General features: G+C 32.1%; 1 protein-coding gene across 1 annotated transcript; it reads right to left on the reverse strand.

The window, feature by feature from the left end:
* Window positions 1-1114: 1114 nt before the first annotated feature.
* LOC128191514 (uncharacterized) lies at window positions 1115-27382 on the reverse strand. The gene is made up of 15 exons (XM_052863616.1): window positions 27340-27382; window positions 26687-26740; window positions 26443-26569; window positions 26158-26336; window positions 25494-25625; window positions 25196-25331; window positions 15561-15751; window positions 13861-13993; window positions 13563-13762; window positions 9701-9859; window positions 8953-9096; window positions 8082-8147; window positions 2756-2803; window positions 1715-1842; window positions 1115-1391 (listed from the first exon to the last, which is right to left on the reverse strand). The coding sequence occupies exons 1-15, from the start codon at window positions 27380-27382 to the stop codon at window positions 1293-1295; spliced, it is 1839 nt and encodes a 612-aa protein (XP_052719576.1). The 3' UTR covers window positions 1115-1292.
* Between the last annotated feature and the right edge of the window lie 608 nt (window positions 27383-27990).

A 27990-nucleotide genomic window follows, 5' to 3' on the forward strand; every position in this document is an offset into this window, starting at 1 on the left:
CGACTTGACTGTAATTCGAATCTCGCTACCTTCATAACCCGCATGAATCATCAAAGAAAGCATCTTATTGTTTATATTTACATCTTTCTTTTAACAATTTAATTAATTGATTGTAAAAAGTAAGTAACATCTACTAAATAACTGTGAATGTACATCAGTACGTTTGATAAAAAAAACCCCAGCCAAAACGTATCCTATATTCATACATATCCTATATGGGAATATTAGTCTGAATATCAGAAAACGGTCATTTTGTATAATATTGCTTTGAATTTTAAAAGTTATTTGCGAAATGTTACGCAAATACATTTAATTATTATACATAAGAGTAAATCAAAGAGGATTTGAAATTATTGTTATCAAGTACAAGTTCATGAAAATTATTTTGTTTTTCTTAAAGAATAATTCTGGTATTAAATGCTTTAAGTTTAGTAAGGTTGGAAATACATGTATGATAATTGTATTTAATTATAATGTAATTTGACACACACCTAAGTGAATCAATTTTTTTTAGTTCATTTTGACATTCTCCACTGGAATTGAGAGAAAATTAAGCTATAATAATACCTAGCAAACGTCCACCATTTCCACTGTTTCTTGGTCTATGAACGTTTGTCTGGCTGTGTGTTATAGAGGGATGATTGCCTATTAATGCAGTTAATCGTCAAAACCGAGGAAGTCTATTGCTGTGATGACAGAGAATGCTTGAGGAATTGAGGAATTATCTTGAAGAATGCAAGGCTCCACTGGCTCTCCTAATATACATGTAATATTTGTAGTTAAACTCCAATGGACATTTGATTTTGGTGATCGACCAAACAAAGAAATGAACGGAAATTTGTGTTTAGCAAATATTATGCAGTTAACTATGTAGTAAGGTGCCAAAATTTGCATCTCATAAAGGTAGACATGCGATTAACTTGTAAGAGCAGGAGCACCAATATGTTTAGACTATATTATCATCATGGCTTAAGAATGAAATGAATATCTTGTCGCTTGCCGAGTACACCGAGTGTAAAAAGGCTAACTATAAGTTAAAAGATGAAATGTATGCATGTATATATACAACATAGTTAAACACGTCTAAGGTAGCAGATAAAAACCAAAGAAGACATTTTTTAGGTGTTCAAGGCCATATATTTATATTTTGTATCATATGTAATAAATTTTACAGGCTTACATAGATATTGGTTGTTGCAAGTTTATCCACACCATAAACAACAATTAATCATCAGATTTAAAAACTCAAGATAAGTAGTTCATTTGTAAAATTACAAATTTTTTCACACGCATCACACTCCGGGAAGAACTTTTTGGATGCAACTTCGATCGTCACAGCAGAAGATCTCACCGGTTTTGATGTATTTGGCCATTATATGGCAATCTGAGGTCTGAAACATAAAGTCGCATGTCATACAGACAAATGATTTTGAATGACATAGTAAAAATATTTAAGATTAAGTTAAGCTGATGCATCTTTATTTTTCGATTCAATACTTTTATTTTAAGGGGTCAAATCACTCGTTTTATAACCCGATAAAGCAATTGCAGCTAAAGTCTTAAATCTAATTAATTAATTACCGAGTTTATTTTCAAATGGGATAAGTTTTTAAAAAAGGCCTTTTGATTCACAATCGGGGTTCTCGAATAATCGATCAATCCCAACCCCAACACATACCCCAAAAAGAATTTACTCAGATCCTAAGCTACTTACTAAAGTACAATGGACGGAGAACTGAAAGCCGGATTCCAAAACAGCTCTCACCATACACGTCTCACTATCTGCGCATGTCTGATTCCACACACAGTTAATATTGGCGTCACAAAATGGACAGGGTTTACCTGATTTAATACAAGCCAATAAAAGGGGTATTCATTTACAATTCTTACAATTTTACAAGAAGATGGGTGAATAAGGCGTGTAAACTGCCTATATGGGGAAAGATAAGATGCTATAAAATTAATATGAACAAATCTCATAATTTCTTTCTAAATTATTGAAAACAATGTATATTTACCATAACATCGATTTATAACCTTTAAATATGTTAAATATTTAGAATAGGTTGATTTAAACTGGCGTATGCGTGTCAAAACCTCCAAATAGTGTCATTTTTAGAACTTCAATGCCTTTTCTTTTATAGAGTGGGTCTGGGCTCCATATTTTTGCCAAAGTCTATATAAGGTTTAAAGGAAATCAAATCGATTTCAATCAACAAAAACGTGGAGAGATGACCCACTATATTTTAAAAATGTCATTTTGTATCCTAACAATTGAACGTTTAAGAGAAATACTACAAGTCCGTAAATTCGTGGTTGAAGTTGCATTTAGCATTTAACAATGAAGTTTGTTGTGACTGAAATGACTCAGTTGTTAGAGAACCAGACATTAGGTAACATTATGGAGCTAGGGTTTTTAGGTTGTGGGTTCGATACCACCAAAACTTTAGTATTTATTTTTTTCTTATCGTTTGATAAAATATTCAAAACTGAATATAGTTAGAAATTGTGCTTTTTTAAACTTGTAATATAACATCATCTAGTATACATGTATTTGGTTGGAAAACATTATTTTGAAATTGTCTTTACGACAAAACCAAATGGGCATTTGTGCTATCTTGTTCCCCCATCTTTTTAATTACTAAGTGCATTCAAAATGGCCAAATATCAAAGATATCATGACTACACATTTCATTATGGGATAAAATTAGCTGATGTTATTAGAATTGAAGTAAAAACATGTTGTCAACTTTACCAGGCGTTTGGTGTGTTGTTGTTGTCATCGCTGTTGTGACGTGCATTGCTATAAATTATTATAATACATGTACATAATATATAATGATGCATTTGTTTTTTTATACGGAAAATAACAAATGTCCGTTGATAATTATCATATTTTGCTTATGATTTCTAGAGATAGTGACAGTTTAAATTCAAAGTTTACAGCTATTAAATGAAGATTATGAATCCAATATTCTATTACAGTTGATTTTTAATTAAAAAAAACTGGTCCTTAAGAGGGAAGCAGAGCATAAGCCAGGAAACCACTCGCGATTTTTTTTTTTACTTTATTTTAAAATTTGTTTACAAAAATTTATAATTTTCCCTGTAAAGTTTTTTTTTCAACATTTGATTTGCCTTAGAATTCGGCGCCAAAATGTCGATATATACTAGTCAAAATTTCTAACGCCCCAGGCAAGTGTTTATATTATACTGTTCGTAATTCTAATTAACTTGACCATGACATTGATCAAATATTAAGAATAAAGAATAACAAAACATTTTATTAAAAACTAAATCAAAATTTCTTTCAGGACTTTATAAAAAAAACCAAGAAGGTGCAGGTAGAAAACAAAGAGAAAATGTTGCATAATAGGATTAAGGAGGATGGATAGTCAAACAATTGACCATCAGATCTTCGTTAAAGTTTTAGATAAGATTTTAAAGCCATAAACTATTGTTATTTAAAAAATAAATCCCAATATTTAATCATTAAAATTTTAAGTATTAACCTATATCTAAATAAAACTCTTCTTCTAAAGAAGATTAATGTAACCTAAAATGGCCACGGCCATCTAGCCATCTTTAGGAGGTTAAATCCTGCGTTCAAAAGTCTTCAATTTTGTTTTCTAAATTATCTTTTTAAAACTACATTCACATTTAAGCCAAAATTCCAAGCAAAAATAGCGAGTTATACGCTTTTTTTTTCGGTGCAACGGTGCATTGAACTTTATCTTTCTGCACTATAAGTGCAATTTACAGATAAATCGTCTTTCTTTCTATTACTTTTAATGGAACGAACCATGGCACAAATACAAATCTGTTCGATTTAAGATGAATTAAATGAAAATGATTATAAAGAAAGGTTCATAATTTCATCACCATTATATATTTTGACTCTTTGCACTAATAAATTGCTGTTTTCAGTCATTAACATTTCGACATGCAATTATATTATTCAAAAATCTTAATCTTTTACTCAAATTTTAACAGATTTGCTAGATAAATCTTATTAATCTTATATATTCAAAAAATAAAATCAAAAGTATGAGTCAATAATGTAAAATAAAAGATATGGCATGAAATAAGCTGAATTTAGGTAAAAAATGCAGTTATTTTCTCTTGACTTGCATTCCAAACTCGGGAAAACATACACAAATAAAAAAACTAGTAACACAGGAAGAGGGTCCCTACAGGATACTTATAGGTAAAAATATAATACCGGTAGATACTGATTTGTCATTGAATGTCATTAAGAAATTAATAATACCAAAGTGAAATCATTTTATACTAACATTACCTAACCCAAGCATCGAATGCTTAATATTTTGAAAATTATGTTTTTCAATTTCTATGTGGTTGTAAAGTGCATAAAGTAAAGAAAAGTACAATTGATAATTGACAAAAGTACTTTCATTTTTTTTTTATAATAGAACATTAATAAGCTTTGAGAAATAAAAACAAATTAATCCATAGACAAATTTTATAAAATAAGCAAGTATAAGAAATGCAGATGGCCTATTTATCCCTAAACATATCCTGCTGTTTACTAAGAGTGTAAAGGTTGCAAACCTATGTTTAGCTTATTATTAGATGAAAAGGAAAGACACGTACATCTCTATCTAAACAAAGAGAAAAGGGTCATGACTATGCACAAGAGACCAGGAACAAAATTTTAAAAAAACCAAAAATATTATGTATTGTTGAAGAATGGCTTTTGGGATAGCTTAATTAGTTTAATTTGATAAATAACTTTTGTAAACTTTCAACCTTATATTATAAAGCAATATATTTTTTCTTGTAAATATAAAATAAGCACAAATCCAAATATGCATGTATTAAAATGTTATTATATAGCTGCAATAATGTAGCACTCTCCCGATTTTTTTTCCAACTCCATAGGATCTCCGTAATGGTGCAAGTGCGGGAGTGAATCACTCCCGCAACGATTTCGTCTCAAATCGTATATAAATGACAATAACATTTGCATTTCTTGCCTGAACTCAAGGATTGTAGATGTCTATGGCATAAATTAATCCAAAAATATCAAGTATAGTCCAAATATCGGTTATTTTTCGTGTATGTCAACAACACAAGTTGAATTTGTCCGTTATGTTTACCGACCTTGACCTTAACGAGATGAATATGAATTTTCCATTATATGCCATTTCCTTAAATGATGATTTAGGGATAGAACGAGGTAAGATCGATTATCTAGACTGACATTCACGTTATCAAACCCATCAAAACTCCAAGCGTAAATCCCATAAAATCACGGGAGAACTGTCATATGGAACGCCAAATTCACAAGAATGAGCTAAACATAGTTTCACAGTCGATAAACTAGGTTTATTAGCTGTTAACTATAGTTTACGGATCCTAAACTATATATAACGATTCGTGAAATATAGTTTACATATCTGAAACTATATTTCACGAATGTAAACTATAGTTTACGAATGATAATCATAGTTTATCTATCTGTAAAAAAGTTAACAATAGATTTTGCTGATAAATATAGATTCACGTTTGTTAATTATAATTTACAATCGTAAACTATAGTTAAGAGTTGTTTATTATAGTTTCACAAATCGTGAAACTACATTAATCAGACTAATTCACAAAAATGAGCTAAACATAGTTTTACAGTCGATAAACTAGGTTTATCGACTGTTAATTATAGTTTACGGGTCGTAAACTATAGTTACCGACGTTAATCTATATTTCAGGTCTGTAAACTATAGTTAACGCTATAATCTATGTTTCACATCTGATAACTATATTTAACACTGAAAACAATCATTTACGATTGTTAAACATAGTTTATCTGATAAATATAGTTTCATCATTGTGAAACTATTATCAACAACTCTAAACTATACTTCACGAATGCAAATTGTACATAGTTTATCTGATAAATATTGTTTCACAATCGTGAAACTATATTTATCAACTCTAAACTATAGTTTACGAATGTAAACTATAGTTTACAGATGTGAATCTATATTTATCAGCAAAATCTATTGTAAACGTGTATTTCCAGACAGAAAAACATAGATCTGCATTCGTAAACTATAGTTTACAGATGTGAAATACAGATTAACGTTGGTAACTATAGTTTAGGATCCATATACTATAGTTAACAGTTGATAAACATAGTTTATCGACTGTGAAACTATGTTTTGCTAATTTATGTGAATTTGACGTGCTTTAGATTTGTAAACCGTAGTTTACTGATCATGAAACCCAATATATCAGATAAACTATGTTTAACAACCGCAAATGATTGTTTTTAGTGTTAACTATAGTTTACAGATGTGAAACATAGATTATCGCGTTAACTATAGTTTACAGATGTGAAATATAGATTAACGTCGGTAACTATAGTTTACGACCCGTAAACTATAATGAACAGTCGATAAACCTAGTTTATCGACTGTGAAACTATGTTTAGCTCATTTTTGTGAATTGGCAAGCCATTCTGTCATGGCTGCTGAAAAGACGACTGGTAAACATGCTGATATGTTTTATCTGGTTTTTGATTTATATACGGTTAGTTTGTTCAATCTGAATTAAAAATTCATTTTATCTAAAGGAAGTCGAGATCAAATATAAAATTTTCTTTTCAGACCGAAGTCAGTAGCATTTAAAAATTAATTTTGCACCATTTCGGAGATCCTGTGGAATTGTAGCCCTCTCAAGTGAACATCAGATATAAAAAAAAATCGGAGAGGGTTACATTATTGCAGCTAGTTATAATATAAAGGATTATAACCGAAAAATATGTGCTAATAAAAAATGTAGATAAAAATGTATGTAAGCCATTGGCAGAAAATGTGTGAGCTGTAGTATAAGACCGCGGAACATGAACTGGCATGATTTGAAATAAACAGCTTACGTCAGATTTACTTGTTACACTCAATACATTTGAAATGGGCGGGAACAAATTCACACAGACCTCTGAGAAAACAATGGATTGAAACTGTAGTTATAAGAAATGTTAAAAATGTTAGAAATGCTTAGGTGGATTGAAAATACATTTCCTATAACTAAATGTCATTGTATAGTTTCAATCCAATGTTTTCTCAGACGTCCGTGTCAATTTGTTCCCGCCCATTTCAAATGTTTTGACCGCAACAAGTGAAATTGACGTACGCTGTATATTTCCAATCTTGCCAGTTAATGTTCCGCGGTCTTATATGGTTAAATTGTTTCTTTATTATGTTTTCTTTTTTATTACAATGTTCTTTATTTCGTTATTAAGCATCCTTGTAAAACAAATACCCGTATCGTAAATCTGGTTCATATTTTATATTCATACATGTATGTAAACAATGAACTTATACTCTCTCTCTCTTTCTCTCTCTCTCTCTCTCTCTTTCTCTCTCTCTCTCTCTCTCTCTCTCTCTATATATATATATATATATAACAATGTATTTACTTTTACTACATTGTACAGTACAACACGTACATATTCAATAAGTCAATGGTTTGCTAATATGACTGTAAAACTTATTTATTTGAAATATAAAATTAACTAAATATGCCAATATATGTTGATAGAAATATTTTGAAAATTGTTCAAATATGGTTTTCGCATCAAAATGAGGGAACCTTAATGTACAAACTATCTAAAAGTTTGGTCTGCACGGAAAACTAGAAAGCTTAAGTTACAGTACTTTAAAATTATCGAGTTATGAACAATGTTTATTTTCTTCTTTAAAATCTTCCGTCACATAATATTATCCTTACTAAACTCTGTAAATATGTAATTTTACCATGACTATTTTATTCAAAATAGTTAATTTGGCAATGTGAAACATAAATATACGCGTAGAAATTATACATAATGCAGAAGTTTTAGCCTACAGGGGCCGAAAATGGCTACCCAAAAAACAGAGGAACAAACCTCTTGAAATGTAGCAAAGATATACATGTAAATGTTGAAAAAGCACGCATGAATAACAATTGTATAGCGTATCGTATTCATTTTAATTTGTCTTATATATAACATGCGATTTTGAACGTACGCATAACATATGTTAAAAAATATGAAGGATTCACACATGTTGTTATCTTACTTGGAGCAGGTGTGGTTGTCGGTGTGGCTGTCGGTGTGGTTGTCGGTGGTAGAACATACTCGCAATCTAGACAACATATTGTTTATTTGTTCATTATAAAATAACATTCAAAACACTTTAGATAAAAGTATTTTAATATTTTTAAAATTCACATAATATGTATTTGTTCCTATCCTAAAAAGAGGCCCATGAGCCTCATTTCTCACCTGACAAACAAGTAATTACATAAACAGTGTATGAAAAAAAATCCTGTATAAACTTTAATCAATTTTTCAATACTTTTATCATCCATATATTCTTAAGAGCATTGCTGTTCTTAAGGAGTCCATATATATATATATATATATATATATATATATATATATATATATATATATATATATATATATATATATATATATTCCACAAATTAATTGTAAAAGTTTTAGCTTTTCAGGCCGAAATTATCTTAAATACTAACAAATTTTTGATAATTCTTATTTGTTTTCATACCCCTTATTTGAAAATCTGAGTTCGGACTATCCTTCACCCATTAATGCTTTGTGCTAAGTTTGGTTGAAATTGACTCTAGAGATTGTTCTAGAGAAGAAGTCGAAAATGTAAATAAAAGTTTACAGACGAATAGACGGACGCTGGACGAAATGTGACCAGAAAAAATTGTTTATTTGTTCATTATGAAATAGCCTTCAACACACATCACGTAAGATAAAATCGTACGGAAAGTAAACGTGTTCATGATATTTCTAAAATCAAAAACTTAAAGCAGTTATCAAAATATGTATTGTTTCCTGTCTTTGTATGAAACGGTAATAACTGACCACAAGTAGAAACTCATCATGAGTGTTACTGCACGATTATTTGTGTTTCTTACATTTGTCACACAGGTTACATGTTTTCGGACAAAACTTGACATCCTCCCCATCAGGGTTGTACTGCAGCTTTTGGCAAAATCCAACTGATAATAGGGTAGCACAGTGAGCCAGAGGGTCGTCTTCGCATACTATCGAAGTATTGCCTTCAAGAAAGAAAATGACATTAATTCAGCTGCAACGTAGTCAATACTGAAGGTTCTAGGACTAAAAAAACTAACACTTGCTCCCAACTTGCTCCCAACAAACGCGTTGCTTATCAGGGTTAAACATGAATGTGGCAAATTCGATTTCAAATTGAATGATCTAAATCTTGGACAGAATCAAACCAAATGCTTCTCATCTTCTACTCTATCTAAATTTTCATAAGATAAACTGATCTTTTAACATATAAAAAAACGAAGAAATCATTCTGGTACGTTAAATGGCTAGGTGTTTTACAATACAATTAAAACGCGTGTAAAGTGACTTATGTAGCGCTCATGATGAGAAGGCACGCACACATGAATAACACGTACATGTATATAACGTATGGTTACCAGGGAAAACTAACACACATGCGGCTTTTTTATAACATAAAACATGTGTTTAAAAAATATGCATGATTCATATATGATACACATGTTTTACATAATTATAATCATATCATATGTCATTTTGGTCTAAACATCTATGATACATATTATACATATTTTGTACATTTTGCTGTATAATGTAAAGGACATTTATCAAAACAAAACGACAACGCACCCGAACACACTATCGTTGCGGGGGTGGTGGTCGTATTCTCTGTTGTTGTTTGGGTGGTGGTCACTGTGTGGTGGTGACCGTGGTCTGTTTGCACGTGCGTGTTGTGGTGCCCATGACCGTGTGCGGTTGTCGATAAGATGGTAGCTGTTGTTTGAGTACCTTTAATGTAGTTCATACGTTTTCTTTTAACCAGTTATCAAACGGTTAAACTTTATATCTTAAATTCGATGGGACGAAGAAAAAAACCTTTTTGACAAAGACTAATATCAATCACAAAGAGTTGCCGATCATATCAAGCACTCGCAGAAAAATACCAATTGTTTTGATGTTTCGTCACGGGTAATAGATTTCAATCGTTGTCTTAATTATCTTATCTTTGGCTATTGGCGAAATTTTCCATTATTTTATTTCGTAATTTTTGAATTATTCTATGTATCGGGGTGAACACTTATCGGTAGAAGTTTTTTTGTTAGGTGTATATCTATTGTATTTGAAGTACATGTAATTACGTTTAAGTCTTAACCTGTTTATTATTATTATTACTTTCTATTTACATGTAATATGAAAATTTATTTAACTGTTATAATGGCTTAATATTGAAAAGAAAAATAGAAAAGTATGTCATAATACACTCACAGATAGACCAAAAAAAAAACCAACATGCAACAATCCCATTAAACAAAAATTAACTTTACTAGCAGTGCAGACGGACGCAAATCTGTTCGGGCACCGATGCGCCATTACAAGAGCCACACTACCACCTTGACATTTTTATCTGATAAGATTTTATCTTTGAAAGTTAATAAAACCATGTTTCAGGCCAAAATTAAAAATATTTATGTTTCTCCTAACCTGACCGACCCAATTAAATCCCACCGACTGAATTGTTTTTATTACCACATTGAATAAAGATATTTTTTTTAAAGAAACCTAATTTTACCAAAATTCGTTTTATGAGACCAACAACTTCATCATTTTAAATCATTTTGTTAGCCTTGATCATCAACGTAGGCGAAATGGTCGGTAACTTCGCAAGAATTTCCCTCAAAAGAGAAGTTGAAGTCGCCCTTTAAAATTCTGAGTTCAAGATCAAGTTCAAGGATTACGTTTACTCAGGAGCGAAAAAAATTCTACTAATAGGAACTAATAGGAACGAAAAACTACTTATTCTACATTGCAGCCCTACTACTGTAGTGCTGTTTTTATGCTAGTGACCACTGAATGTTTATTGAATGTTTATTGAAAGATTTTTTTTATTTTGCAATTATTAGAAATATTAAAACAATTTATTGGTTGGAAAATGATAAAATATGGATAACTTAACTAGTTTCATATTTCAACGAATCGTTTTAAGCTCATATTTTGAATTTAATTTAGTCCGAATTTCCTATCAATTTTCAAAATTCTACCCATTTTTGATCGAGTTTTACAAAAAACTGACTATTAGGAGCTCCAAACCATTGATTGCCTAAAACTACTTTTATTGTCTGTATTATTTTGACATTAACTTTATATAAGGTCAATCATCAAATTTTCGAGATATTCTATCTGGAATTGATTTTAAGTATTTTAAAGATTTTTCCCATCGCTTGCCAGCCAGTGATATAAAAATAAAACACGATAGGCCTATAATACAACAATAAAATATGTAAAATGATATGAAAAAACACATAGAAACTTAACTTTTTTGTAACTACATCGCTATAGAAAGTTTTCAAGAGAAAATAAGAAAATGAAAAAATTAGCTCGAATTTCCTCTGTTTCAAATTTGTTCTACCTTTATCGTAGCATAGCTTCCTCAAATAAACAAAACACGGATATCAATATTGATTTTTGTTAATAAAATTCTTATTTTGTGTTATCAAAACAACTTTTGACTTCAGGTATTGAACTTTGTAAAACTATTTTTTGAAATCTCAAACCCTGAGTAAACGTAATCCTTAACCACTGTTGTGATTAATAATATGCGATTGTCGTATCATTTATTGGGTACAATAAATACGGATGATGTAAAAAATAGCCTACTGTGCATAAAAACACAACCGATTATTATTACATGTACTTTTATCGTTGATATTACAATTAGTTGGTAACTTGTAGTGAATAACTTTGCCAAATTAATGATTAAAATTAAAATGATCCTTTGTAAACACAACGGCTGTAATTGGGTCAAATGGTTGGACTAATACCTCCAAAATCACAGAAGTACAGAGACTTATTTTATTTGTCATTTAGCTAATACAATATTACAAAACATTTCATCTATAAAATGTATGAATACATTAAATGAATTAAATTTAATCGATTGGATAAGTTTTTTAAACTTTTAGAAGTTGTTTTATTTTTTATTAACTTGCTTAAATTTTAATCCAATTTTAATCAACAGTGTGTACAGTTGTATATCATCATAAAATGATGAATCTATTCATGCACATTTAATCATTGAATCAAACATGTTTAAATTTAGAATAAACAATATCAAATTGTGAATTGGATATTTTTTGTTTTACATCATTCCACAAGTATAACAAAGAACTATATACATGTATGTTATGAGTTAAACTTGGTCCCTATAATTCGCCATTTTTAAAAAAGTGTTTCGGGTACAATAAAATGTTATGTTATTTTTTAGAAGATTTGAAATAAAATATATTTTTCACATATTTATTTGATTTAATTGCACTCAATTGAAGTATATGACGTCAGAATAAGTGATGCTATTTCTATAATTCAATCAAAATCAGTCAAAAATTGACATTTTTCTCATCTTTTACGAATGGGAAATATAGAGCGCATGCTTGAACAAGGAAATTTTTTTGAAAACAAGCTGTTTTATGCTAAAAATGCAAAAATGGCGGGAAAAGATTGTCTTTACAACGTCATATTTCTAAATTGTGGGCACTTGAATCAAAATGAGCATTAAGTAAAAACATCACATATATATCTGTACAAAGAAAACAAAGAATTACTAAAACAATAAAATGTTTTTTTGGGTGATTCATTCGGGATATGAAGGTAGCGACATTGCAGAAAAAATACATAACCCGCGGGTTATGTAAATTTTTTCTGCAATGATCGCTACCTTCATTACCAGAATGAATCATCAAAGAAAGCATTTTATTGTTTATATAATTCTTTGTAGTTTATATTAACATCTTTCTTTTAGCCAATTGATAAATTGATTATGAAAAGTAAGTAAAATTCACTATATACGTAAGTACGTTAACTAAAAGAAACAGCCAGATCGTCTCCTGTGAGACTTTGAGTTTGACGTCGTCGTGATTATTTCCGTGATTTTTCCTACGTAGTTGTAGGTCTCGACCAATCGATAAACTGGGCGTGTCAAGTTTGGTCCTGTCACTTTCTTGTCAGTTTCAGCCGCTGTAGATTTCGACCAATCAATAAACGGGGCGTGTAGATTTCAGTCTGGCTGTTTCTATACAGCTATGAATTAACTATAATTTTCCGTAAGAAATAGAAGGAATAATACTTGGTAGATGTAAATATAGTAAAATGATGATATTCATTTTAGGGGGCCATTAAAGGCCCATTCTACATATAGTCCTTTGTTTTACAACTGCCAGGTCATAATTTTATTTCGTTTTGTTATTCATTAAAGCAATGATTGATTTTTTCACCTTTATTTTTAATGTATTTTCAAATATGCACTTACAGAAAAAAATTATTTACCTACCTACCTACCCAACTTCAAAATCTAGGGTCAGGTTAGGGGAAATAGAGATATTTTTAATGATGGCCTCATGTAAGAATGTGTGAGAGAATTGAAGGGAAGCATTTCATAATACACTTATACATATATCTAAATATAGTACATGAATATTAAAAGTAAATATAACTTTACTAGCAGTGGTAACAGGCCCGAAGTGTGCGATCTGTTCCGGCACCGAGGCGCCATTACAAGGGCCACTACCATCAGAAACACAGCAATAAGTACAGATAACATTGTTGTCTGCAATTCCTGTGAAATTTTGGGTGAGACATTCCGGTCTGTTCCTAGTTTTCTCCCACCATTGACCTTTACATTCAGCCTCGTAAGCACACCTAAAATCATGGAGACATCAATGCGCTTGTGTATATACAAAGAGTAATCATAACTTTGATATCTGAAAAGGAATCGCGGAAGCAAAGCTTAAACTTACCTTTTCTCAACATACACCTCCGGATGTTTTGCCGTTGTATCATATCTTACTGTATTCAGACAATACGAGGCAACGGAAGAGCATGTTTCCAACTTATACTGACTGATGGAAGACCCGGTCATACATTGTTCCACTACAAAACAATTTCAGTCAGTGGCAAAGAAAATTATGGTTGTAAAGAAAGAAAGAAATGGGGAAATAAGGTTGGTAAAATGCCTATATTGTGACGGATAAAATACTGAGAAAAAAAAATAATTGAACATATACAGTATTCGTCCAAACATCTTTTTTAACCGTACATCGATAGGTACCCCATAAATAAGTTCAATACTTGAAATGTATCTCTTTGATATTGTTAATGCTTATCAAAAACTTCGAATTATGTAATTTTTTAGAACTTCAATACGTTTTATTAGTCCCCCTATCGGTTTCACCGGAAGGGACTATAGCTGTGTCCGTTGGTCCATCTGTCCGTCCGTCTGTCTGTCCCACTTCAGTTTTCCACACTTATTCCTTTATGCGATTGAGGAATAAAATGAAACTTGCTGAACAGCTTCAAAATGTCAAACAGCAGATCAAGTTTACAGTCTTGTAGCCTGTGGTCGACATACGTATTTTTTTAGAAAATTAAATTTTTATACTTCAATTTTTTTAATTGTCGGGTTCTTTATCGGGTTCGATGTGAAATGAATAAAGAGGAAAAAGTTACAAATGAACCTGTACAGGTAAAAATCAAAATTCAAAAGTAACTTTAAACGTTCAGCTTTATGCCTCGAATTGAAAAAAGGCGTTTCTTAGATAAAAGAAATTCAAAATTTTGGGTTTAATTGAAAAGAACCTAGAAATGTCTAACGCCCTGAACACAATGTTTAATGCAAAGTAAAAATATTTTATCACAACTGAAATTCTACCGCTTACATGTTACCGTAACATGTTGGCCATTGAAAATCAAAAAGATGTCGATATCCGAAGTTGCGTTGCAAAAGCAGAGAGATAATGAAGGTTTCATCTGTAAATTATTTTATATTATGTAAAGTATTATAGCTTTACATTTGACCCTTTTGACCTCCAAATAAATACAATAAATGCTTTTTTGTATTTGGTACATTATTTTATTGCAAAAAGCATGAGACATTTTAAGATATCATTTGAAACGAAAGTAACACATATTTACAAATTGTATAGCGAACTTCTGATTGTCCCTTTGATCTCAAAATCAAATTAATCTTCTTAATACAAGAGAGTTTGTTACATCGGTATTTCATTGAAAGAGGTAAAAGAAAACTTAGATAATTATCTAAAAAAAATAACGTGCAATATTCGTAGGAATTAAACACCTTTACTAATGACTTTTAACCCAAAATCAATCCGGGTCTTTGTTAGTCTATAGGAAGTTATCATAAAAAAGATCAACGTATATTGCAAAATTAGTTTTTCGTTTATCGTCCGGAAGCAAAGGTGTTATAAAAAAGACAATGTAACCGAAAACGGATGGACTAAACGAGAGAAAGACCTAATTTAGCGAACGAAAATTACGTATGCAATTTTAGATCATCTCAAACAACTTTAAATTTCTAAGTTATCAATTTATGATTATCTCTGATATCATATATTATTATCTTATTTTTGATCTTGATTAGCTTAATTCAAAAATACCATTTGTATAAAGAAAATTAAAAGCTTAACATCAGTAATCGTACCTTTTTGGCTATTTTGGAATGTAGACAGTTGTGTCGGTATGGTATTCCGATTGCATGGCAGGTTTCCGTTTGTGTTATCACAACAATAGCTACAGGCATTGTCGGCCTGTGGTCCTGTTACATTGTTACATTTAGGATCTCCTAGAGTGTCCACCCAATAGTTCCATATACATTCAACCTCATCTGCGCACCTGTAACGGGGTTTTGATCCATTTTAAATTTATCAAAGTTTGCTTATGTATATCATGTAAATCTCTTTCTTAAATGCTTATCGTCTAGCTCAAGTTCAAGTTCAAGTTCAGTTTATTCGCTCAAACCAAATAATTTGGTACAAGAGGAACATATATATAATACATACAAATACAAATCGTCAGAGGTACAGACAAACAGGTACATTTTCATACAGGGAAAAAATATAAATAAACTAGATCTCGTTACGAGTAACGAGTAGGTCTTCCGTCCGATTTTGTTTTCATATGATACGATGAAATATCGATATTCTCTGCCAAATCTTCGATCTTGGTGAATCTAGGTTTTTTGTCTCGAGACCGAAAACGGACGAACAAAAGAGGTTTATGAAAGTAAAAGCTAGGTTTTTTTTTACACATTTGTTTAGTGTACACTACTGTTAATCATGGAAGATGAAACACCAAAGATAATCAGTTAAACTTGTGAAAAAAATGAATTGTTTGAACTCTTCTGGTGAGTACCGGAAGTGACGGTTGACAAAAGAAAACCCGTTAAATAGATCTTCAATCGATTGTCTATCATTTATAAAAGTTTGTGTCTCAATCACTTACAGTGACTAAAATCTCACTGGTATCAATTTTGTAAAAAGGCTAGGTACCAAAGATATTTGAAATCTTGATTGTTTTCAAGTTATCTGTAATATAGTTTACGAGTGTCTTGGCCCCTCATTTAAGGGGCCAGCCCCTTTTTCTTGAGTTCAATCGAAAGTTCTCACGAATACTAACATTTTTTGTTCTTACACCCATCTAAAATTGTTGTTCATTTTTGAGATACAAATGATTGAATATTTTAGGGGCCAGCCCTATAGATCCTTAATGGGAACAGACTTTAGAATTTTGATTAGTGGAATCGATTAGAATCATCAATGCAAACATTTTCTTTTCTACATTGCCTAACAAAATATGTCTCCTTCTCTAGATATATTGCATCAAAGTTTAAGTACTTTGGCCCCTTAAAATCCCTAATTACGTCATAAATGGGTGTAAAAATGATTTTGCCTGATAAATATTGCTACAATCAACAACTTTGCTTCTATATTGCATTACAAAATTTTGATCATTTTTAAGTTATTTGTAATAGAGTTTACGAGTGTCTTGGTCCCTAATTTAAGGGGCCAGCCCCTTTTTCTTGATTTTGTTGGAAAGAACGTTTAATTATCTACTATTTTTGTTATATATGTCTTAACAAAATATCAACTGATAAAAAGATACAGATGAAAACGTATGAAGAATTTGAATGAAAATTCGTACCCAATTTTCGTGCCTAGGCGAGCTCCAAAAAATGGCGCCACTGGCGTAAAACAAAATAATAGTGCACAACTTCAGACGATAGACTACCTATCCTGAAAATTTCATAGTCGTATCTCTGATAGTTTCTGAGATCAGCTCTGCACAAAATAGGTCGTAAAAATGTACAAAATGGCCGATAAATCGGTACCGGAAGTGCCGACAGGAAAAATCTCTAAAACGTATGAAGTTTACATCAAGACTCATCTTCTCTGAAAAAATGGTCGAAATCGGTCGAATAGTTTTCGAGAAATCTCGTGCACAAAATTTGTGGAAAAAAATAATAATAATAACTAGACACGATCTCGTTACGAGTAACGAGTAGGTCTTCCGTTCAATTTTTTAATCGATATCATTAAATTATCAATGAAATTTCAGAAAATCCTCTCAACCCCTCCCTTTCAGATAATGTATACGATTGTCAATATCCTTTCAAATGCTTCACAAAAAGTTTTGCTTTTTCACATACAGCACATTAAAAATTTCAGATTTTAGTCCCCTAAAATCCCTAATGACGTCATCAGTGGCTGTGGCAATGAGTTTTACAAACTAATATTGTTACGATCAACAACTTTGCTTTTATAATCTCAGTTTCAAAATCTTGATCGTTTTTAAGGTATTTGTAAGAGACTTTACGAGTGTCTTGGCCACTAATTTAAAGGGCCAGCCCCTTTCCTTAAAGTTCATTCAAACTGAAGACGGAAGACCCTAATAATAAAACACTGTTTTTGTTTAAATCTTAATTGAAGAGTGTTTTTCAACTTGTACTACAGTCCAACAACCTTTTTATGTTGAATATTTTAGTTAGAAAATTAAATAAAAAGGAGAGAAAGAAATAGAGAGAAAGAACAAATCTTGGCTCCGGGAGATTAGAACACACAAGGTGCGTTCAGAGTACTGCTGTTGGCAGACAAAAGTTACCACTGGTAATTTTTTTAACCATTGGTAAGCTAACGGTACCAATGTTTGCCGATAAAATTTACCATAGGTAGACATTTCTGCAGACGATCTAGAGCTCTGTTAGCGATGGTAACTTTTTTATGACGTCACAAAAATGGCGGATATTGTGTATGCATTGAGGGCAACATATTGATTTCACAGCTTTTTCCACCTTAAACCTTGTTGTAGCTGGACAATTCCTTATGAGCATTGTGATATACCAAAAATACAACTGAATGAAATTTCTTTCCACATATACACCTGTATGTAGGCATGTTGCAGGTGTTTGGGGGGCATTGGTTGGAATATAACTGCCATCTAAAGCACCAAAAAAAAATTGAAATTGAAAGTTTTCTCCAATTATGTGCTTAATTGTGATGTAGGCTATCTATTCGGCCTTAATATTTTTAAGGAGGAAAATATACTCTATAAAAAACCTCCTGATGTTCAAAAACCGATCAGCCATACACCGAAAGCTCAAACGTAGTTTTCACAATACACCAATAGTTCCTTTTCAACATTAGGGGTGGGACCATTTAGATTGTTGTTGGAATTAACCATAGCATTGACTTTCAAATGTGTCCATTGATAAACGGTATTAAAATCATATTGGGTGTCTATATTATGGTATTATTGTAATCGCATAGCAATGACTCACTCTAGCCATGTCTATCCAAAGATCTACACACGTAGAAAAAAAATGTAGGAAAAAAAATACTTATTGTACACAAATTATATTTCTGAATATATCCTTTTGGTGCAAAATGATCAACGAGGCAAAAATATCGCATCTTGGTTTTACATTTTCCGCTAAATAATCAGCCAGTGTTAACAATGGTACACCAAAGGTACCATTGTTAACACTGGTAAATTTTCCACTATTCATACCCCAAACTCGTTCAAAGTATATATGGGTCCAATGGCACCCATGGCACAAATTGTTACCATTGGCAAACAGGTATTGGTACCACTGGAAATACTCTGAACGCACCCACAGCCTTTGCAGGTGTCTCAAAACATGGCTGACGCGAAATAATTCCCGAATTTGTCTTTGAATTTGGGGCGTTTCCGCCCAGGAGAGGAGCTGAGTTTTTGTATAAGATAAAAACAATATCTGACTATTTAGGTTTGGTAACAGTGCGATGTCATTTGAAATATTGATGCATGTTTGTGTCTAGAGGGGAGTGAAATTACCCGAGCTTGATTTTCGTCTTAAATAAATCGAAAGAAGAATTTTGAGGTGTGGATCTCGGATTCGGTTAACAACAATTAGGGGAAGTCCTAAAACAATGACTGATGCATTTTACCCATGTATTTCAGTGTTGAGAAATTTTCTTTCGTGTCGTTTACTTTTATGTTTGACTGTTCTATTTCAGCCGGATTGATAAAATCTTTATAAATGTAGAAATAACGAAATCAGTAACACGTAAATTTATTCGGTAAAAATTTGATGACAGTAATTTCCACAGTTCTAACATTCATAAGTAGTTCACACGCTATCGTAGATACAGACTAAACGGAAAACAAGAAATATACATGCAAGAGAAATATTACGCGGCTGCTTACATCCCTTGTACTGTGTACATTTTAAGTCCCTATTTGGCAGACAATAAGAATGGGGTCCGAGGTACATTTACACAAAATGTCATTAGGATTGAGTAAGGGGCTCGGGAGTTAGAATTCTTTTCTACAGTACATGTCAAGCACGCCAATCGAAACTCGAATGCCCAAAAATTCATATCTCTCTTAAAAATGAACGAATAGGTCTGGTCATTAGTACAGTAATCTAGACTTGAACTAGGTTGAAAATAAAGGCTCAAGATGACAGATCCAGTAAAATCGGGCCAGGAAAACTAAATGATTTTGTGAATAGGAAGGGGCGGGGGGGGGGGGGGGGTCGGTGCGTGTACTGTGTAAATTTAATTTCCAGGTATAGGCAATAAGCGCCGTTTAATTTCAGGAATTTTGTCTTAATTGTTCAATCCGCTGCATATTTGACAGACAATAAGAATGAAGTCCGAGGTTCATTTTCACAAATTTTCATTAGGATTGAGTGAAGGGCTTGGGAGTTAGAATTTTTTTTATAGTACATGTCAAACACGACAATTGAAACTCAAATGCCAAAAACTTCATAACTCTGTTATTAATGAACGAATTGGTCTGGTAATTAGTACAGTAATCTAGAATGGTAATTAGTTAAAATTAAAGGCCCAAGATCAAAGACCAAGAAAAATCGGGCCAGAAAAACTAAATGATTTTATGAATTGGAGGGGGGGGGGGCGGTCGTTGACTGCTATATTAAACGTAGAATATTAAATTCTAAATATCACATATTAATCAATTTCTAAATAAAATACATATGTTAGAACAATATATAAGCGTTGTTTGAAAGATGTAACTATTGATTTTTTTTTTACATCTATTTATTCTTAGGCTCAAACACTCATAAACGGGTGGTCAGTTTTAAAACCTTGTCGCAGTCACCCGTTCGTTTGTATAGTTACGTGTATAAACTTCGGAGGCTTTTCTTAATCCCGACAGGCAACAGATTTGTATCAGTATATAGACATGCACAAAAAAAGGAAAAAGTACACCATCTTTAATAAAAATGACTTTTTAGCGTTGACTTCCAATCAGTAAGAAGACAATCATTAAACAATGAATTTTAAATTATTTGAATCCACAGACATTATCCCGTAACTTGATATAAAATATGTATAATTTTTGGACGCCAATGTACATTTAGCTTCTATCCAATTTACTCCACGTTACCTGTACTAGTTCTTATTCAAATGCTAAAACATTTGTACTTGAGAGAGAGAGAGAGAGAGAGAGAGAGAGAGAGAGAGAGAGAGAGAGAGAGAGAGAGATATTACATAGCGTTTTATAATGTTCAGGAAATCAATATATAAGCAACCTATGTCAATAAACGCATGTATACATGCATGTGTGTATCTATATATGGGATTAAATACTAAGCAATCCTCCTTTTTAAGCCGAGTAGAATAACGTGGTTGCATTGCTAAATGTTATGTGCATACCGTCATTGAGATGGCGGCATTTATTTGATGCCGGCAAAGCGACCCAGCGAACTCTAATGCGGTCGAACTACAGGCGCACTTCGGCGGCATGTCTTTGATATCGGCGATGCGATGAGCGTCGTAATTTAGAGAGCTGCTGACAGAAAAGAGCTCTATATTTGTACTAAAAAAAGCCGCTATTTTTTTTTATTTATGACAAATTAAAAATAAAACGGAAAACATTCAAATCCATCATTTTAAAGATAAACCCATTAATCAAAACACAAATGAGAGAGAAAAAAGATTCGGCACTCAGGGACTGAACCCGGGTCGCCTGGGCACAAGTCCACCACTCTAACGACTGAGCTACGCGGACCCTCGCTTCAGAACTTTTGAGCTCAAAATCTCGGGAATGCCTGGATCGATTTTAACACGAATTTCATATTCTGAAGTGTTTTAAGTGTCTCTATCGACTAAACACATAAAAAAAATTCAAGTTTAAAAAATTGAAAAATTAAGGTTTTACATTTCCTTCCGGTGACGACCGGAAGTGACGGCGGACGTTTGGATATGCGAAGGGCACTGCGACAGTTCACTCTCTACCATCTCTGAAAATTTGAAGGTTCTATCTTAAATACTTTTTGAGAAAAATCGTGAACAAGCAAAAACGTAAAATCTTTAATATCTCGGTACCGGAAGTGACGACCAAAAAAAGCTCGTGTAATTTTCTTACAAATTTTGTCATGAATAAGATCTGAAAATTTCATGAAAATCGGCTGAAGCATTTTTGAGAAAACGTGGGAGAAAAAAAAAAGAATAATAATAATAATAGAGGAAAAGAATCAAAGCAATAACAATAAGGTCTTCCGTTGGAAACGGAAGACCTTAATAATAATAAGAAATCGTACGAAAACTATAAGGTCTTCCGTTGGAAACGGAAGACCTTAAAAAAAGAACAGACTATAGAATCACTACTTATGTTAGATTTTAGTATAAAGGATCATAATAGGAAAACAACTAAGAGGAGCAGACAGCGTCAAAATTTTTTGAAATAAATACACATATTTTTCTTAGCGATTTACAATTGCAATTAGTCATGAGTTCAGAAAACTTAAAAAAATTTGGTCTTTTCCAATATTTTGTGTTTATGTATTTTTTCCTTATTTCTTCTAGTGCCGAACATTCTAAAATATAATGAAATTCGTCACTAATGAGACCTTTATTACACAAAAGACATAACCTCTCATTCAAAGGAATGTTATACCATCTGCCTGTCTCTACAGGAAAACGATGGTTTGATGTACGAAATTTAATGAATTTTTTTCTTAGTTTTACAGGTAAAATATCAAGATACTTCTCAAAGCCAAAATATGGTTTTAAAATTTTATACACTTGACCTCTGGAAGAACAATTTATATCATTTGACCATATTTGCATAAATTGGTCTTTTAATTTTTGGTTTACAGTAGCAGATAACCATTCTATATTGACAAAATTATGGTTCTGCCAGACATATTGTAGCCCGCACATGTTCAAAATTCTTTGAATACAATCAATCCATGGGCTTTTACAATCGTTATTAAAATGTTGTGAAAAATTAAATAAATATCTGTACACTGTATATACAATTTTGTTCTCAGGGCTTATTAGCAATTTCCCCCAATATGTAATTATTCTTGTATAAACATTAATATACAACGGGTAGCGCCCTGTTTCTCCATATATCTTAAAATTCGGTGTTGTGCTTCTTAAATTAAGTACTGTTTTCAAAAATTTCAGATGTACACGTTCAATAATATCTAGTTTTTCAAAGCCCCAAATTTCGCAGCCGTACAATAAAACTGGTAAAACAACCTTATCAAACAAATCAAATTGACAATTTACTGGTAAATTAAAATTTCTAATTTTTCTTATAACACCATACATAGCCTTGTAATTGTTACTTCCCTTAAATGATATTTCGTCTTTTGCCGTTTTATCGTCTGTTTACTCCGCCTTAGATCGGAGTATGGATAAGATTGAGATATTTTCCCCCAAAACTTTCATGTGAAAAAGGTGTGGTCTAGACAAAACAAAATCATGTCATATCTATATGATACTAGTATACACTTAACAAGACATATACTTCCACTGAAATTTATGTGAATATTTTTTCGCTCCATATATGATTGCTCTTTTACTATTTTTATTACACTATTTTTATTATATACTTGGTATATAATACAGAAATTTTGGACCTCTGAACAGTGGCACCCTCCTATAACAGATTTACTATATCATCATCTTTTTTTACCCTTTATCAAGCCCTTTGATTCACCTTTTCGGAATACCTTTGCACTTTTGATTTGGAATACATCGAATCTTAATATTCTCTTTTTCTGTGCAAATCTGCAGTCGAAACTGTGACATCATAATCTGAACATTTCAGTATAGATGGCGTCAGAAAAAATGTGAACGTCGAAAATTCGCGGTTTTGAGATAGGGATAAAGAACTTGGAAGTTTTAATTTCACAAGAACATGAGAATTAGCTTTCTAAATTAAAACATATAATTAAAAAAACAATACGCATCACATTCCATATCAACCCGAGGCTGATATTGATCGAGGATTGATATGGGATGTGAAACAGGTTTTGACATGTATTGCTCTCTATTTAGATTATACGTGAAACATATCACGAAAAATTCAGGTGAGCCGTAAATATTTTTTTATAGTTCTAACTAAAACAGAATTATCAAATGAATAAAATGAGATTTTATAAGATAAATGATAAACTTCAATACCGCTATACAACATTTTCATGTAATAAAGAAGTTGATGTAGCCAACTGGCCTTATCTGATTGTATAATTAAACACTACTTCACTTTAACATTTAAAATATCAATTTGTTTCTCAACATCTGTTTGGTACCGTTCAAAACAAGAGGCCCATGGGCCACATTGCTCACCTGAGCAACAATATATATTACGGAGTCATATACACAAAAAAATTATGGACAATGTAATCTAACAGATCCTGTATTTTAAAAAAAATCAAATTTTCCTGAATATTCTGTTTATCACTGATCCCTTTTAATCACAGTTTAGACATTTCAAATGTTGAGCATAACACTTCTCAAGAAGATCTAAATCAAATGGGATATAAACATTCATCAAACTTGTGAAGCCCAAGAATTGGCCGCGGGCCAAAATCGAAACAATTTTCAAGAATCAACAATATGTCAAAATGCTTGCAGAAAAGTAAAACCGCATATTATAACATTTGAGTTTCGGTGAATTCAAAATGTTTGCTTTGTAAAATTGGACCCCCATGTGGCTCCACCCTTCTCCTGAAAAATATGATTTTGACAAATTTGAATCTACACTATCTAAAGTTGCTTTGACTTATGTTGCAACTTTCCAAAGAAAATGGATTTTTCTCAATATTTTCCTTTGTAAAGATTTTACCCCCTACTTATTGTGCCCTTACCCTACCACCGGGGATCATAATTTGACCAAATTTTAATCTACCCTACCTGATGATACCTCACACAAGTTACAGCTTTTTCTGGCTAGTCGTGTTCTGAGTAGAAGATTCAGAATAAAATTTCTTTTTATATTTCTATGTAAAATGTAACCCCCCATTGTGGCCCCATCCTATCTCCGGGGACCATGATTTGAACAAACTTGAATCTACACCATCTGAGGATGCTTCCACAAAAGATTCAGCTTTTCTAGCCAAATAGTTTTTTAGAAGAAGATTTTTGAAATATATCACCACGTTTTCAATAAATCTTAATTATTTCCCCTTAAAATAGGGCGTTGTCCTTTATTTAAACAAATTTGAATCCCCTTTACTCAATAATGCTTTGTGCTAAGTGTTGTTGAAATTGGTTCAGTGATTTAGGAAAAGAGGTTGAAAATGTAAAAGGTTTACAGACAGACGGACGGACGAAAAGTGATCAGAAAAATTAACTTGGGCTTTCAGCTCAGGTGAGCTAAAAACCTGCAGCATTCAATGAAATTCTAACTCATATAAAGAAGAGTTAAGATTGATTTTGTTTAATCTTCCCACTTTGACGTAAAGAACGCATCTAAAGACTCGCACAATTATCAATCACATTAAATGCAAACCTGGTCCAGTTATCTTTCAAAACTTACTTTTTGAGTACAAACAATCCCCCTTTAGGATCGGGAACAATAGTGTTCATACAGTACTTTTCCCGTTCATTGCAGTAATAGATGCTGGATACGTCACAGTTCTGACTATTTCCCTCTGCACACACTTGACAAAGCCCTTCATAATCATGATACACAATTAAATAATATTAAATACTTTTGATTCTGTCTCTAACCTGAGTTGAGAGAGAGAGAGAGAGAGAGAGAGAGAGAGAGAGAGAGAGAGAGAGAGAGAGAGAGAGAGAGAGAGAGAGAGAGAAGAGAGAGAGAGAGTCCTCACCTGGAGCTTGGGTAGATGTTGATAGAGTAGTGGTGGATCGTGTGCTGGTAGATGGGGCGGTGGACTGGGGTGTAGTAGCAGTAGTGCTTCTCACAGTCGTTGGGGGCGTGGTTCTTCTCGTAGTCACAGTAACTACATGTATATAATATTGTAATATCATAACATTTAGAAGGAATATTTGATGTTGTATTGGAATGTATGGTTTATCAATAATTAAGTTTCCCATTTTATCATAAAATAAAAATGCAATAAAAAAAAGTTAAGCAATTTATACCTTAGCATTTTGTTAAAGAATGTATCTTTATGGTTTTAGTCACCCGGTTACCTTTTATGACCAAATCGCAGTTTTTCAAAAGAACGAAATCTTTTGACAAAATCCAAATTATTAACGAAATATTGATTTTAGTACTATTAAAAAACTTTTGATGAATTTTTAATTTAAATAAAAAAGAACACCAACTTTATCGAAAAACTGAAGCATGAATCACGAATAAATGTTTCGATAGTAGTTGCTGTGTTTTAAACAAATGTCATTCAATTTGATGACATAATTCATATCCAGGATATTTCAGCATTATCTTCTACAGGGGAGACCATAATGACCAAAGCTGGTGTATTCACTACATCAGTTACATAGTGTACTAGAGACAATACATGAACATACACGCCATGTGTTCGGGTTGTATGATGTTCTTGTTACAGTACAGGTCTTGGGGGTCACAGCTGTATTGTTTACAGCAATCGATACACTCGGTTCCTCTCGGGAGGTTTCCAGTCCTACATGACGGGGTTGATAGGCTATTCTTGTATTTGTTAGCCTCACAAAATGAAGTCGATGCTGCTCTAAAGAAAACACAATAGGGTAAAATCATAAATCAATATCGCATTAAAATTTGGGGTTTTTTTCAGTTTGATTTTTAACAACATACTTTACAATAAATTGTTGTACCCTTTAATAGTAAATATCCCCGTATCATTATGGACCACTTTGATGTAACACATGTCCCCGGTTTTTATTCTGGGACAGTACATAGAAGGATAGAATCCTGGTATTTCACAGTCTAGGCATTCTGATGCTGTAAATCATGTAGATCAAAGACGTTTGTTGTGCTATCGTGTTTCCATTAAAAACTATTAATATATGCATGATTCAATTACATGTACATAAATGATTGTGTGTCTCGCAACCGTACCAAATAAATGGCATACAGGCTTTGGCGTAAAGAGAAACGCATCACTTTGAGAATCTGCAAATAAACCTTCATAAATATGATTGTATTGTTTATTCAAGCCAAATGGCTCATCAATTATTATAATAAGAAGAATAATTATAATATCAAATTAATAGTTTGTAAAAACAAAACCAGCATGATACAACACCAATCTTTATTGTCTGAGTATACAATTATTATTCAACAAAACTTTCATCAGTGTAAACAAGTAAATTTCTCCATTTTTTTTTGTCTCTGTATAGATTTCCTTACATTAATTTATTATTTTAAATTCACAGTTGATAGAAGTTGCATCAGTTTATACATGCTTGATGTATATCAATGATTCTTTTTAATATATAATACAATTTCATGATTTTGTGATAAAAAAAGATATTGTAAAAATAAATGATACTCGTCTCCAACATTTAAAACGTTTCGATGGTTTCTGCCATTCAAGACTGAATTGATCTCCTTTAAAAGGAGAGGTCTATCTTAAAAAATTTATTTCTTTACTTAATGACAGTTTATAGATAAAGGCATTTTATCTAAAACTTTAAGGGAGATCTAAAGGTTTATTTGTTGTTCATTTAATACACAGAATATCAATGTACACAGCTGGGGTAATTACTTACAAAATGCCAGTAAAAACAAAATTCCATAGAAGAAAGACAACATATTTAAATAACAGATTGATTTGACTGTGTCAAGAATTTACTCACAAATGACTCGACAGCTCTTATCATATAAGTTGAAATTATTGGACATTTATCTAGAAGCTACTTTATCTTTGATATTATTTATGGAAATTAGGCCAGTATAACACCAGTCCATGTACATCGGTATTGTTGTATTGGTTGATATACAGGAACTCGGACTGCAAAGTGTAAAATTCAAATTTAAAATTCATGAGACCCATCCTTGGATGGAACAACCACTTACAAATTACTCGAAGTCATTGAATGAAACTCGATTCCATGTGAACTCCTTGAAATACCTACTACCAAAGTCGCTCAATCACAACCGCATCTACAATGCATCGCACCTTTCAAACCACCCCTAGATCGCAGTGTAGATTTTGAACTGCTCATATGACGTGACTTACCTGATGTGCACCATGTGTGTAATCAAATTACTGGCAGCGAACGTCAATCCTTTGCCCAACGTCTTTCACTAGGATTGGTCGTCATTGATTTAGTTTGCATTTGTAAAGTTTATGAATGTAAACAAAAAACAAATTCTTAATGACAGAAGATGCACCACCTTTCCAGTGTATATCAATAATA

This window comes from Crassostrea angulata, chromosome 7 (genome assembly GCF_025612915.1).
Source record: "Crassostrea angulata isolate pt1a10 chromosome 7, ASM2561291v2, whole genome shotgun sequence".
Classification (NCBI taxonomy): domain Eukaryota; kingdom Metazoa; phylum Mollusca; class Bivalvia; order Ostreida; family Ostreidae; genus Magallana; species Magallana angulata.

Bases quoted from the DNA above. Each gene is read 5' to 3' on its own strand.
- LOC128191514 (XM_052863616.1), bottom strand. From the start codon at position 27,382: ATGTTGTCTTTCTTCTATGGAATTTTGTTTTTACTGGCATTTT. The intron at 9,860-13,562 runs GTAAAGTTATAT...ACTACATTAAAG, and splicing joins CGGGCCTGTTACCACTGCTA to GTACTCAAACAACAGCTACC. The intron at 1,843-2,755 runs GTAAAGTTGACA...GTATTAAATCAG, and splicing joins AACAACACACCAAACGCCTG to GTAAACCCTGTCCATTTTGT.